Raw genomic sequence first — 12,043 nt, 5'->3', positions numbered from 1 at the left:
CCAGTGATGTCTGGAACTGTAGAGAAAAGTTCTTCTCGACAGCAGCAAACACACCATTGTTTACAAAATGTTAAGCTGTAAGTATATAATTTGTAGTAAAACATGCAAACCACTGATATGGTTCTTCTGAGGTTTTGGCCTCAGAACTTGGGGGTTTTGCGGCTGCCCGCTGCTCTTAAATACTAAGGATGTTTAAAATGCAGAGGGTAATTTTTCCCCCGGGGCATTAATAAAGCATAACTTAACTTTGTAGACAGTTGGCTGAATTTGGACATAAAAAAACAAAGGGCCAGAGCCCTCATGCTGTTCTTTTTATAATTAAAGTGCAGGCCAATGCCAGTTTCCATTACAGCCTCTCTCTTTTTTTCTCAGAATCATTCCACTGTAGCTTGTTCCTGCCAGTGGTGTCATTTTGGATGTAAAAGCCCCAAGACCCTGTAATCACCTCCATCAGTCAGACGTTAAATTATAAACACGAGAGTCCTGGCTCAGTATGTCTGGTGTGGCTGTGAGCCAGATAAAACCAGAGACTTATCATTTATTTACAGTTTCTAAACCATTCAGTTTTTGATTAATATTTTATCATGTATCCCACCAGCATGCATCAGTTTTTCCCTATAAGTGTTCAGGAGAAGAAAATGTTAGATGTTCACACACAGCAGTCATTTCTTTGTCATTCAAAGGCGCTTTTTTTTTTTCTGTCAGACGTGGAAATTTCCGATGTGACTTTTATTCTTCCTTTAACAAAGCTGCACACTGTCCTGCTATGTCACAACATTACACAGTTATTACACATTACAGTCAGAATTATTTGGCATGTTTGATATGTCTTTAAAAGAAGCATGTGAAACAAACTGTACATACATAGTGTCTCAAGATACAATCTAAAAACTAACTGGGGGAATATTCACATTTGATATATGGATGGAGAATTTTGGTAACACTTTATAATAAGGGTGTAAATCATTTACTTACTTACTGACTAACTTACTGGAGGCAGTTTATCAGATTACATGCAGCTTCCTCTGGAGCCACAAAAGGCTTTATACTACTTTTTCACATACTCCCCAAGACCTGTAAACCCCCCACCCCTTTAATGTATAAAATGGGTGGAGTTACCCTTTAACTATTCTTACCTGATGATCTAATAAGTGTGAACTAATCACATGAAGTAATAGTGACTTCATCATTCGTAAAGAGTCACGTATTACTTAAATGAATGATTGGAAACCCTTAATATAAAGTGTAGCCGCGTTTTTTTTCCTTTGAAACTCCTGAACTCATCGAAAACTTACAAGCCGTGTTAATGAAAATGTTTACTTTACATAGTTTACAAATATAAACAAACCTATTGAAATGTGAAAATACATGTAAACTCACATTCATTCATCAAGGCCAGAGCGCACTGGATGCAGGTATTGACACTTAACACTGGATGCTGCAGCACTGTGACACTGTGATGGCTAATGGTTCTTGCGTGTGTTTATTTTTCAACACATCTCTTTTATCGCCTGGTTTCGGGTCACATATAAAGCGGATGCCAGCTGGTTGTCCAGCCAGACTTTGTATTTCAAAGATTCTGTCCAAATATGTTATTTTTTTCCACCTTCTAAGCTCGCAGTCACACTTCAGAGCTCTGTTAATTGGTCTTTTCCTCACCCACCTCTTCGCTTCCTGTAGTTAAACTCTCAACAATAAAGTGGTCAAAAACCGGCATGATGTCATTTTGCCCTGAGGTGGGCAACAGGTGTACTAACCTTACAACATCCACTTAAGTCCCACTTTGACTTCTAGAAATCAAAGTTGGGAGTTGAGAGTGCATCACATTTGTCGAAGCGCAGCTCATACGCTTCCAGTGCGTTTCTGCCTTTATACTGCGTGTCCTTATCAGAAGTTCAGTCACCACGTCAATAAACCATCATGTAAACAAGTCCAGCAGTGGGGGGTGGAAAAGTGGCACGGCTATACTGCCTCCTCAAGTGAATTATTTCTTTTTCATATGTCTTTGGAAATTTTCCGTTCTGATCTGTCTGAAGACGGTGAAGTCAGTGCACTGCTGCTTGAAGTCAACCGCCATAGTACTGCTGCAATTTATACATGCCATTTCTTTTTAAATAAAACGAATATATAACCATAATATATCATTGCAGAGCTCAGACGGGTTGTTTCTTGCAAACTCTCTCTCTGCAAAAACTTCACCATACTTATCTTTACCTTCATCCCTGCAGCTGAGTAATTTTACAAGAAAATGAGCCATAAGAGAGAAAAATCATTAACATCAGCAGAAGCTATTTCAGGCAGAGAGAATGGCTCAGTGTGCTGCTCAATGATGAGAGCAGCCAGCAGGCTTTACAGCCTCCTGTGTCCGTCCCTATCTGCGCATCTCGCTCTCACAATATCTAAAGCACATGATGGGGAAGGAGCACTAAAAACACATCTCCTGAGGATAAAAAAGTGAGAGGGTATGACAGCAGTAAATTGGCTATTTCCTCCCCTGAGCCTTACTCCAGACTTTCGCTGCATGCTTAGTAATTTGAATTGTGCCATAATTGCTCGTGTTGCTTTTCTCCGCTCGTCATTTGTACAATAGAATTTGATCTCATTACTTTTGCCCGTGGTTGAATTCTCAGCCGTTCGCCCTGCTAGCAACAATACTAAGTGGCGTGTGAACAAAAGAAGCAGCGCAGAGAGTGACTGTTGCTCTCTGTTTCATGATGCACAAAGTGAGAAGAAGCAAAGGTTGAAAAGGCGTGCGATCTCTCATATATAACGCGACAACCCATCGCTTCATGTCTTATCACCTCTTAAATGAGGCACTTTTAAAAAGTGTTATTTTTTCTGGATGGTACTAAGCGCTTTAAGTGTGGTGCAGTTTCTTATTAGCTTGTTGTAAAGTGGATTATCTCACTCAACCATAGTAGGAAGGAGGGAGAGGGAGAGCCGAAGGGGCGACGGAGAAACGGATGTGACACGAGTCATGAAATGGAAATCAAAAGCCGTGCTCGGGCCTGGTTGCAGTGGAGTGGACTGGTTATGGTTTTTGGGAGTCTGTATAGTGGATGTGGCCTTGGGCGACGTGCTTCTTGTTAAAAGAGAGGATGTACTTTGAGTGTGGAGCAGGCTCTAGATAGAGTACTTGCCCAGACAGCATTTCTAAATTCACCCATGCACTTATATATCTGCTTGCGTTGTTCGCTTGGTTTTATAAGAGCAAAGACATGGCAGATACTGCGGGACTGCTGTCTGATATCTTTAACTCTTGAGGAGGCAGTGATAGCAGGAACTCAATTGTAAAATAAAGTCAGGAAAAATAATGAAAGAGAAACGGAGCGTTTCTTCCTTGCAATTGTCCTCCGCGGTTCATTCTGAGCCCTGTGATGGATTTGAGTAAAATATGAGCGGAGAATGAGATGGAGGCTTCAGAAGCTCCAACACTCCCAGTCCACAATGAGTGTGGGCAGAAGCAGCAGCAGTGGCAACACGGGCACCGCCTGGCTAGCCGCTCCCCGTTTACTCCCTCTTGCACCAGATTCGATGTTAGAGTCCTTCTCAGAGTACGGTGGGATGACGTTGAATTCCTCGCTCCCCTCCTCCTCCTGCTGCTCGTCTTGCTCGCTGTCCTCCATCTGCAAAAAAGCAGGGAAAGAGTGATTCTTCCAATTAACAGAAGAGGTGGAGCGTGGAGGGAAGTTCAGGATGTAAACGTCAGGAAAAAGTCCAAAACAGTCAACAGAATTTGAAAGTACATGAAGATTTAAGCTGCAGGGGAAACAACCAGGAGGCTAAACTGTTACATTAAGACATGCTGTAATAGTTCAAAGTATTTTCTCAGGTGTTTCTTTCATTGTGTCCAACCTGTGCCTGAAATAGAAGCATTGATTCCTAATTATATACTGTTCATTCTTGTAAAAAGAGGGGATGCACCTAGAGTGTGGAAGCATGAAGTCTTTATAACGGTAATAAAAAGCTATTATCAGTGCAAGTGCAGTCTGATGATGCCTCACTTACATTTTTTCTGAATTATCCTGACTTGGAGGTATGTATAAAAAGCAATCATGTATCATTGTGGCTAAGAAAACAATAACCACATAATAACCATAACAATAACAGTTTTGGCAGAAGTCCCAGATCTAGATCAACATTACTTGGCTCGCAACCAATCTGTCCCCCGAGATAAGACAGGATGAGTGTGTGAGGTTTGCTGCCAACAGGAATACAAATAAAACACACAGTCTAAAGACATTTCCAGTGTGCATCAAACAGAAGTGGCCTTTGCCATCTGATTTGTGTCCCTCCACACAGGCACTTTAAAACAGACTCAGCATGAAGTCACAGTGGCGGCTGTGGGGGGAGACTATCCTGTAAACAGGTAAACACCCCGGCTGCTCTCCACCATCTGCTGTCTGCAGCTGTACACACATTTCACCTCTGTTTATTTGAGTGACGCGAACAATACAAACGTTTTCAAATGTAAAAATCTTGATACAAACTAAAGATTTTCCAGCTAACTTCCCACTGAAATATTTTGATGTATTGTTTTCCATTGTCATCATTATTTTTATGTTATTTTTTTCACCAGCCAGGACAGCGTCGTCAGCTGCCAATGTTTTCACCTTGTGTGTGTGTGTGTGTGTGTGTGTGTGTGTGTGTGTGTGTGTGTGTGTGTGTGTGTGTGTGTGTGTGTGTCCTGGAGACACCTATTGTAACACGGAAGCAGTGTTGACTACTTCGCCAGGTGTTTTATGTCCGTCTATCTATCTGTGGACAGATCTTGTCACTGCGATATCATCACAACTGTGCACACTCACAGCTGTTGTGCTGGCGGGTGGGTGATACAGTCATGAAACTTCACAGGTGTGCACCTGAGATCAAAATGAGGGCCGAGTTTAAAACTGGATGTGGACTCCATCATGATTCCATCGCAAGGTGGTCTCTAGTTATCGTTGTTTTGTCTTTTTATATTTATCTTATTTAGTTTTTATTTCACTCTATTACAGCCTACACATGTCCTGTCTTATTTAATGGCTCGTCAGTCATCTGTTAATATCTTTGAACTGCACTAGCCTGCATGAAAGGTGTTATAATCTTTGATTGCTTGATTTATTTATTGATTGAAAACAACTTCTAGTTGATGAGATTTTGAAACTACATTTAAGTTTGTCTTAATTATAATTTACTTCCAATTTCTGTATTAAAATTCCATTATTATTGAATTTTCTCTCATTTTTTTATGGGTATCCTTCCACCAACTTTTCAGAATATCTGGCTGCGGAAATAAAAAAATGAAGAGGAAACACTGACCCCAGAATGTCAAAGTAAAAAGGCTAATAGTTTTCATCAATCACTCCCCAATGACGTGTTTAGAAATAATAATAATAATAACTTGCATCTATACATTGCCTTTCAAGGGACCAAAGGACACTACACAGGAAGGAGAAAAAATAAATAGCACAAAGAACAGAAAATAATAGCAGCAGTGATTGCCAGGAAGGAACCATTAACGAAGAACTCAGGCCTTGGAGAGCAGGAAGGTTTTAAGGGGCTTTTGAAGGTCACAATGGAAGCAACGTCTAGGCTCTCTGCTGGGAGAGAGTTTCAACTGGTGGGGGCTGCTACACTAAAAGCTCTGTCCCCAAAACTCTGCAGGCAGGGCTGGTGCTGAGATTCAGCTGGGTGTTGTCAGCATACAGCAGAGGAAGTCAAGGCCATGGTAATGGATGGGGGACATGTAGATGGTAAGAAGGAGGTGGGGTCAAGCACACCCTGGTCGACTCTCTTTAGCATTTCACCTCTCTCTTGCCCCCACCTGCTGTGTCTTCTTGTCCTGGAAACATAGTCCTGGTCAGAGCCACTGTAATCCCCTCTGACTCTCGCTATGACCTGAGGTTGCGGGGCGGGCAGGCTCCTGTCAGCTAATGGGGCCACTTAGCTCCGCAGCTACAGTAACTGAACTACTTGCTAATGGCAGCTAGATAGCTACAGCAAAGAATATGCTGAGCAGCAGGAAGTGGTTATGCTGCCTGCTATAGTTTTGGAGCAACCTTCAAATTCTGGCCATGCCTTACAAATCTTTAAAGTTAATAACATAATGTTTTATTGAAGGAGACTTTCACTTTGTTAATGGAATAAGAATTCATCATCTCAACTTCAGTGCAACTCAAATCAATCATCTTTAAATAAACTGTATATCTGGAGGTCCAATATGCAGCCCACCAGAGGCAGGTCTCCCCACTGTGAAGGATTGTGGGAAAGGAGGATAGGATATGTGGAATGAGGATTAAAATGGTCAGAAAATGGGGAATATAGGGCGGATGGGTGTGCATACATGAATATTAACAGTAAGGGTTTAGTCTAATGCTGCAAACACCTACGGCTAATCCTCAGCCGGATGAGAGGTAGGGGTAGAGGACGGAGCTGCTACAGTCCCTGGTGATACTGAGGTGTTACTATCTGATACACAGTCAACCACTTCCTCAATTCAGCTTGTAGCAAGAGTCCAACACTAGCATATGGTGAGACAGTGAAAAATCAGAGAGCGCTTACACTGTTGAATTCAGGAAGAGTGTTAACGCTGACGTGGACCTTCTCCTGGTAGATACGAGGGGAGGGCTGAGAAGCTGGCACGGGCGTGTTTTCCACAGGAGGAGGTGCAGAGATTCCCATGGAGCTGATGGCATTGCCTGAAACAGAACCAGCAGGGGCCGTCTTCATTAGGTTTACATCGTTATTCATCCTTGAAGCATGGCCAAAATACTGACTTTTATGAGCTTTTATACCCAACCAACTCTGTAAATACTGCGAATGACTGGGCAAAATACATCTAAATGTGCAAGTAAGAAAATTACTTGGATTTGCAAATTAGCAATAGCTATAAACTTTCTAAACTTTACATTCTTTTTGCAACTATGTTAACCTGCATCATCCCTGTTAAATAAAATTAAAGTATCGAAAATTTCTAAGCCACAAGTGGCATGGCTCTCAGGATGGAGATATTGTCTAACACTTTGGTACAGACTGATGTATCTCCAGGATTATTGGATGGATTGCCAATTTGGTTCACACATCCATGTCCCTGTGTGGATGAAATGTAATAACTCTGGTGATTTGGTGACTTTTCATCTCGTGCCATTAATGGGTCAAAAAACCTTTTTGTCCAATAATACTGTTTTTGATTTGATACCTGCAAAACTAATGACATTTTCATCAGCCATTGAAGTTCTTTTTGTTTATTGCTCGTAAGTAAATATTAGCATGCTAACATGCTAAACAAAGATCAACATGGTAAACATAGCTGCTAAACATTAGCATGTCATCCTTGTCATTATGAGGATGTAATATATAAGCATGTAATTATTGGCGTCTCATTCATTTATTTGAAAGTTGCTCACCAGGTGAATGCCTAGACTAAGAAAAAAAGCCTCCTCACCACATCCTTTTGCTTCCGGTGCCAGCTCTACAGTTTAAGTCTTTAGTTATCTCAGTGCTTTTTCATCCATAACTTCACTTCACTTTTCACAGTTTGCTTTGTATATATTGTTAAAAGTTTTTTTGTGCATAGTATTTTTAACATTCTGACTTCAAAGATGTATAAATAACCGTTAGTGACGTTAGCTAGCCACACACAAACATTTGGTCGCTGTGGCTCGTTTTTACACTCTGTGCTTGGAAGTGCTACCAAAACAGAAAGTGTCTTGTGGAAGCGAGCAGTAAAGCTCTGACCTCATTGCTGGAAAATTGATTTAAATCACAAATCAGAGACTTATGTGAATATGCAGAGCTAGGCTAGCTGACAGGCTAACCTCGCAAGTTAAAAACACCCACATGATTATCTAAATGATCAATAATGTTAAAAACACTGTAGCCTATACACAAAAAATAAACAAGTTAGGGATGAAAAAGCACTGAGATATCTATAGACATATACCGCAGCACCAGAAGCAAAAGGACGTTCAGTTTGTAAAGCGGATATACATCACACTACACTGTGCAAGTGGAGAATAGTGTGTGTAAACTGTGTAGTCGTTCTCCAGTCGAGCAGGTTGATTCGTGTTAGCTCCCAGCCCACATGAATCAGATAAAATATTATCATACGGTTCTTCTAGACTTTCCAAATCCTCTTATTCTAATAATTAAAAGAATAATTGTGTGACTCTCAGGAAAATCCAATCACTGTTTTATGGCCTGTCGTCTTCCCATGATTGTGTAGGCTATGGGGGAATTGCTTTTTGGGCTAGTGTGCCTGATGATATTGGAAGTTGTGATAACCGGTGCAGCCACTACACTGAGATCACATCCCAGCTCAGCTGTGAGCTTGTTATGAGCATGTTACCATGCTGACATTAACCATTCAGCTCAAAGCACTGCCGCTGCCTCACAGAGCCACTTGCATTGTTGTAAAGTCTTGTTGCAGAGTCGTGTTTTAACCTTAAACCTGTGCACTGTATCTGGTCCAAAGATTTGGGTGAAAATTGACTTCAATAAATGGTCCGTCGTACTTGTAGTTGTAGCTTATCTAACACTGGCTAAAGGGAGGGATGTGGAAAATAAATATTAATTGAGTTACCTCAAGCAAGGGCTACACTCCCTTTGTTCTTCTGTCTTCAATTTGCATTACTCTGAAGTCACAATTAATTTTTCCCTATTAACATTTAAGACTATTTTTTGGATGACTAAGAGAAATAGTGAAGTGTAGGAACACAGAGTGCTGATTAAAATCATCATCTACGGGTTGATTAGTTGGACGACACTTACATGCTTATTTCATTTGAAACAACCTGACTGGCCTGGAGTTTCAACACTTCTTGAGGGATATTTTTGTGCTTTTTTGACCTCTGCTGGTTTGGCAGCACTTCAACAAGAAGCCACTTTATGTTTATCAGATTTGGAGAGAGGTTTCATTGACTGCACAGAGCTTGGAAATCACATTCACATTTGGCAGCCAACCAGACACAGGGGAGAATGTGAACGTCTCTTGCCATTTATTTATTTATAAGAAAACATTACGGTTCAATGGTTTGCCCTCTCAACCATCAATTACGACCCACCTCATCTAAATTCTGTATTAATGCACATTATAAAAGGCTCAGTCAGATCAATTTAGATTATACTCAGATTTGACAGCTATTAGGTAGCATTTCCTGTGACATTATCTTCTTATTTGAGCATTGACAGTTATTGTAAATGACTCCATAAAGTCAGAATGCACAGTGTCTGAAGTTTTGAAACATTTGTCTCTTAAAATACCGGACCGCATCTACTCAAAATTCTTTGGAACTTGTTTCAGCACCAGAAAGGCTAATGATAAGAGCCTTTATTACTGACATACACTGAAACATAACCCTGAAGTGTGAATGTCCATAAACATACAGTAAATGGCCAAAAAGGTTCAATACATTTACATAAACATATTCATAAAGTTAGAATAGTCCTGAGTATTACTGACATGAGCTGCATCCATGTGAGCAAGCACACTTAAAGGGTCTCAATGTAACAATTTGTAGTAGTTTACGTGTGTTAATCACTTTTTTATTGGCCACATGTGAGCAGATTGTAACCTGACGTGAAAAATAAGACCTCCCCCATCTCTCCCAGTTGCCTATACAAAGCCTGTGGGCAATTTGTTGAAGCTGCTTAATGCTGCCGGACTGTGAATAACTTTGTGAAGGACTTGGGTCAGATTTTCAGAGACAGTCCAAAGGATGTGACTTGCACGTTCGCTCAGTCTCCGCTAAGCTAACAGAGAGCAACAGTAGCTAACACTAATTTAGAAATGGAGTCCACTAGCATAAACTAACGACGTGCCTCCAGCACAACACAGAAGTTCTACAGAGCCCCTTAGAATAATCTATAATGTATTTATTTTCAATATGTCACCTTATTACCATGGTTGAGGACACTTCTTCATGTGCAATTATCCAATTACCTTTTGAGAAATATTGATCAGGTTTGTCATTTGGTCACACCAATGACTGTATACAAAGATCGATGATGTGTCTCCCATTCTTCCCCTTGTAAAAAAAAAATTGATATCCAGGATACTGGCACTGAGAACTTGCGCTGACGTCACTTGGAGCCAGAGTCTGGCCGTTACTGAATCGTGCAGTGGAGCCGTGGCTGTCAATCAAGACATCACACGCTCTTTATATAGCATCAAATAACTAATCCAAACCAAACTGAGCAGAAAAATGAACACTTGCATCAGTGTGGAAAGAACTTCTGAAAATGACTTTGGGAGAAAAATAATTATTTGGCGTGCACTTTGAGTTTTTAGTTTGGCCCATTTCCCATCGGCTAACAGAAGGGGGTGGGATATTGTTAAATAAACAGCAGCCAGCCTCCAGGGATCGAGATGTTTTGGCTTCACTTTCAGGGAGCTGTCATGTCATCCATCTTTATATACAAACACTAGGTCATACCTGCGGGTTGACATTGCCAATATCTGACTTCATCATTTAATCAAATGGAAAAGTTAGGTTCATTTCACTGCAGACCACAAACTTAAACTTTACACACACGACACTAAAAGCACCATAAACTTTGCTGTAGTTTGAAAATCCAGAAAGATCAGAACTTCACCTTCTATCCTGAACGATGCTGATATTTTAATGCAGGAAACTCATTGTTATGTTATAACTCACTGTGTTCATGCAGCCCTGAAGGTATTTTGTACTTTACTGTTGTAATCTCATGACTCACGCAGACATATGTTGTTGCTGAACATGTGCAGGATGCGCTGACAGCCCTGCCATTCGTTCCCACTGCCGTCACACATGCACCACTGGGACACTTCTGTGCTGCTGTTGCTCACATAGTTGGGAGTCATGATGGTCCCTAATTATGGAGGAAGACAAAAGTCATGTCAGAGGTGCAACTTTACAAACTTTTAAAGTAGCATTTCCCTCTGACAGAGGGTTTTCATTTGCAGCACACTCCTGTATAGAAAGTAAAATGCTGTCTACCCAACATTATTAGCCCCCCGGAGATCCAGTGTCACCATCGCTCCAGCTTTCGATGTTGATAATTGCAGGTACACAAAATTACTTTTTGAAAAACACAGCATGGGAGACAAAAGGAAATAATAATACCTGGATCACTCCGTAGAGCTGCTGGAAATGTAATTTTTAAATCAAGTGATGTTGACTGAATCCCCAGAGCAGCAGCTTTTGGCAGTTGGCTTTTCATGAACGCCTGTAGAGTTTTTTAGTGCAACAAAATGGAAAGGATGTGGGCCGAATATCACTGTCAAACACCATCCGATGATTTCCAATAACGAGTTAACAGAGTGCCGCAGGAATGAGTTCTTAAACCCAGAAATCACTTCCAGTTCCCTCGTCTTAAAGTTTTTTCAGTTAAATGCTTGAAATAAGGTCTGTGGTTAACACAAGCTTAAGAGATTTTCACGTTTTGTTCCACAATATAAAATATGTTGCAAAATACATTTTAAAAGATGGCTGCTAACAAAGGAGACTATGGAACATAATTTCTCTGAACACCGTGACTCACTAGCTCATCTTTACCGGCGAAGCCTAGTTGCAAACTGTTCTAACACTAACTTTACAACTTGTGGATTGATCGGTTCATAGTAACATGCGTGAGTATAGTGTAGTAAGAGGCTTAGTGGTTGTGATATTGAAGTCATGCGATTGCGATGTAGCTCATTTATATTTAAACGTTAGCTTTTTAAGTACCATAAACATGCTGTATTCTCTGCAATAATCCAAAATCCAATTGAAAAATCCTTTAGCCTTTATGTAGGGAACCTGGGCGATGCTAACTTTCACGTTAACCCACAAAAAAATGTCATCCCTGTCGCTCTCTGAGCAGCCTTCTGTCTGTTGGAGCCAAATTCAATTTGCGGGTAAATCATTCGTATTATTATTTACATGTTCATATTTTTACTCATATGTGTTTCTACTTTGATTATTCTTGGTATTTGATGACCTGGGAATTAGACTCGACAATCGACTGTTTGTTTTACATGTTATACCTCTGAGGATACTTCAGTGCAGACACTAGCTGCTGGTGCACAGCAGAGCCGGCAGGT

The 12,043-nt window shown here is 40.7% G+C and overlaps 1 protein-coding gene across 2 annotated transcripts in view; it reads right to left on the bottom strand.

The window, feature by feature from the left end:
• Window positions 1–711: 711 nt before the first annotated feature.
• LOC311269153 (GDNF family receptor alpha-4-like) overlaps window positions 712–12,043 on the bottom strand; it is a 29,393-nt gene continuing 18,061 nt past the window's right edge. For both annotated transcript variants that reach the window (XM_084373178.1, XM_084373179.1), the window contains exons 6-8: window positions 10,696–10,830; window positions 6,544–6,680; window positions 712–3,626 (exon numbers count right to left, since the gene is read on the bottom strand). In XM_084373178.1, coding sequence (XP_084229304.1) covers window positions 3,420–3,626; window positions 6,544–6,680; window positions 10,696–10,830 — 479 coding nt within the window. In that variant the 3' untranslated portion in view covers window positions 712–3,419. The remainder of the gene's footprint in view (window positions 3,627–6,543; window positions 6,681–10,695; window positions 10,831–12,043) is intronic.

This window comes from Pagrus pagrus (genome assembly GCF_965226575.1).
Source record: "Pagrus pagrus genome assembly, chromosome: 14".
Taxonomy (NCBI): domain Eukaryota; kingdom Metazoa; phylum Chordata; class Actinopteri; order Spariformes; family Sparidae; genus Pagrus; species Pagrus pagrus.
Note: the sequence above shows the minus strand (reverse complement) of the source record. Positions and strands in the feature narration are given on the sequence as shown.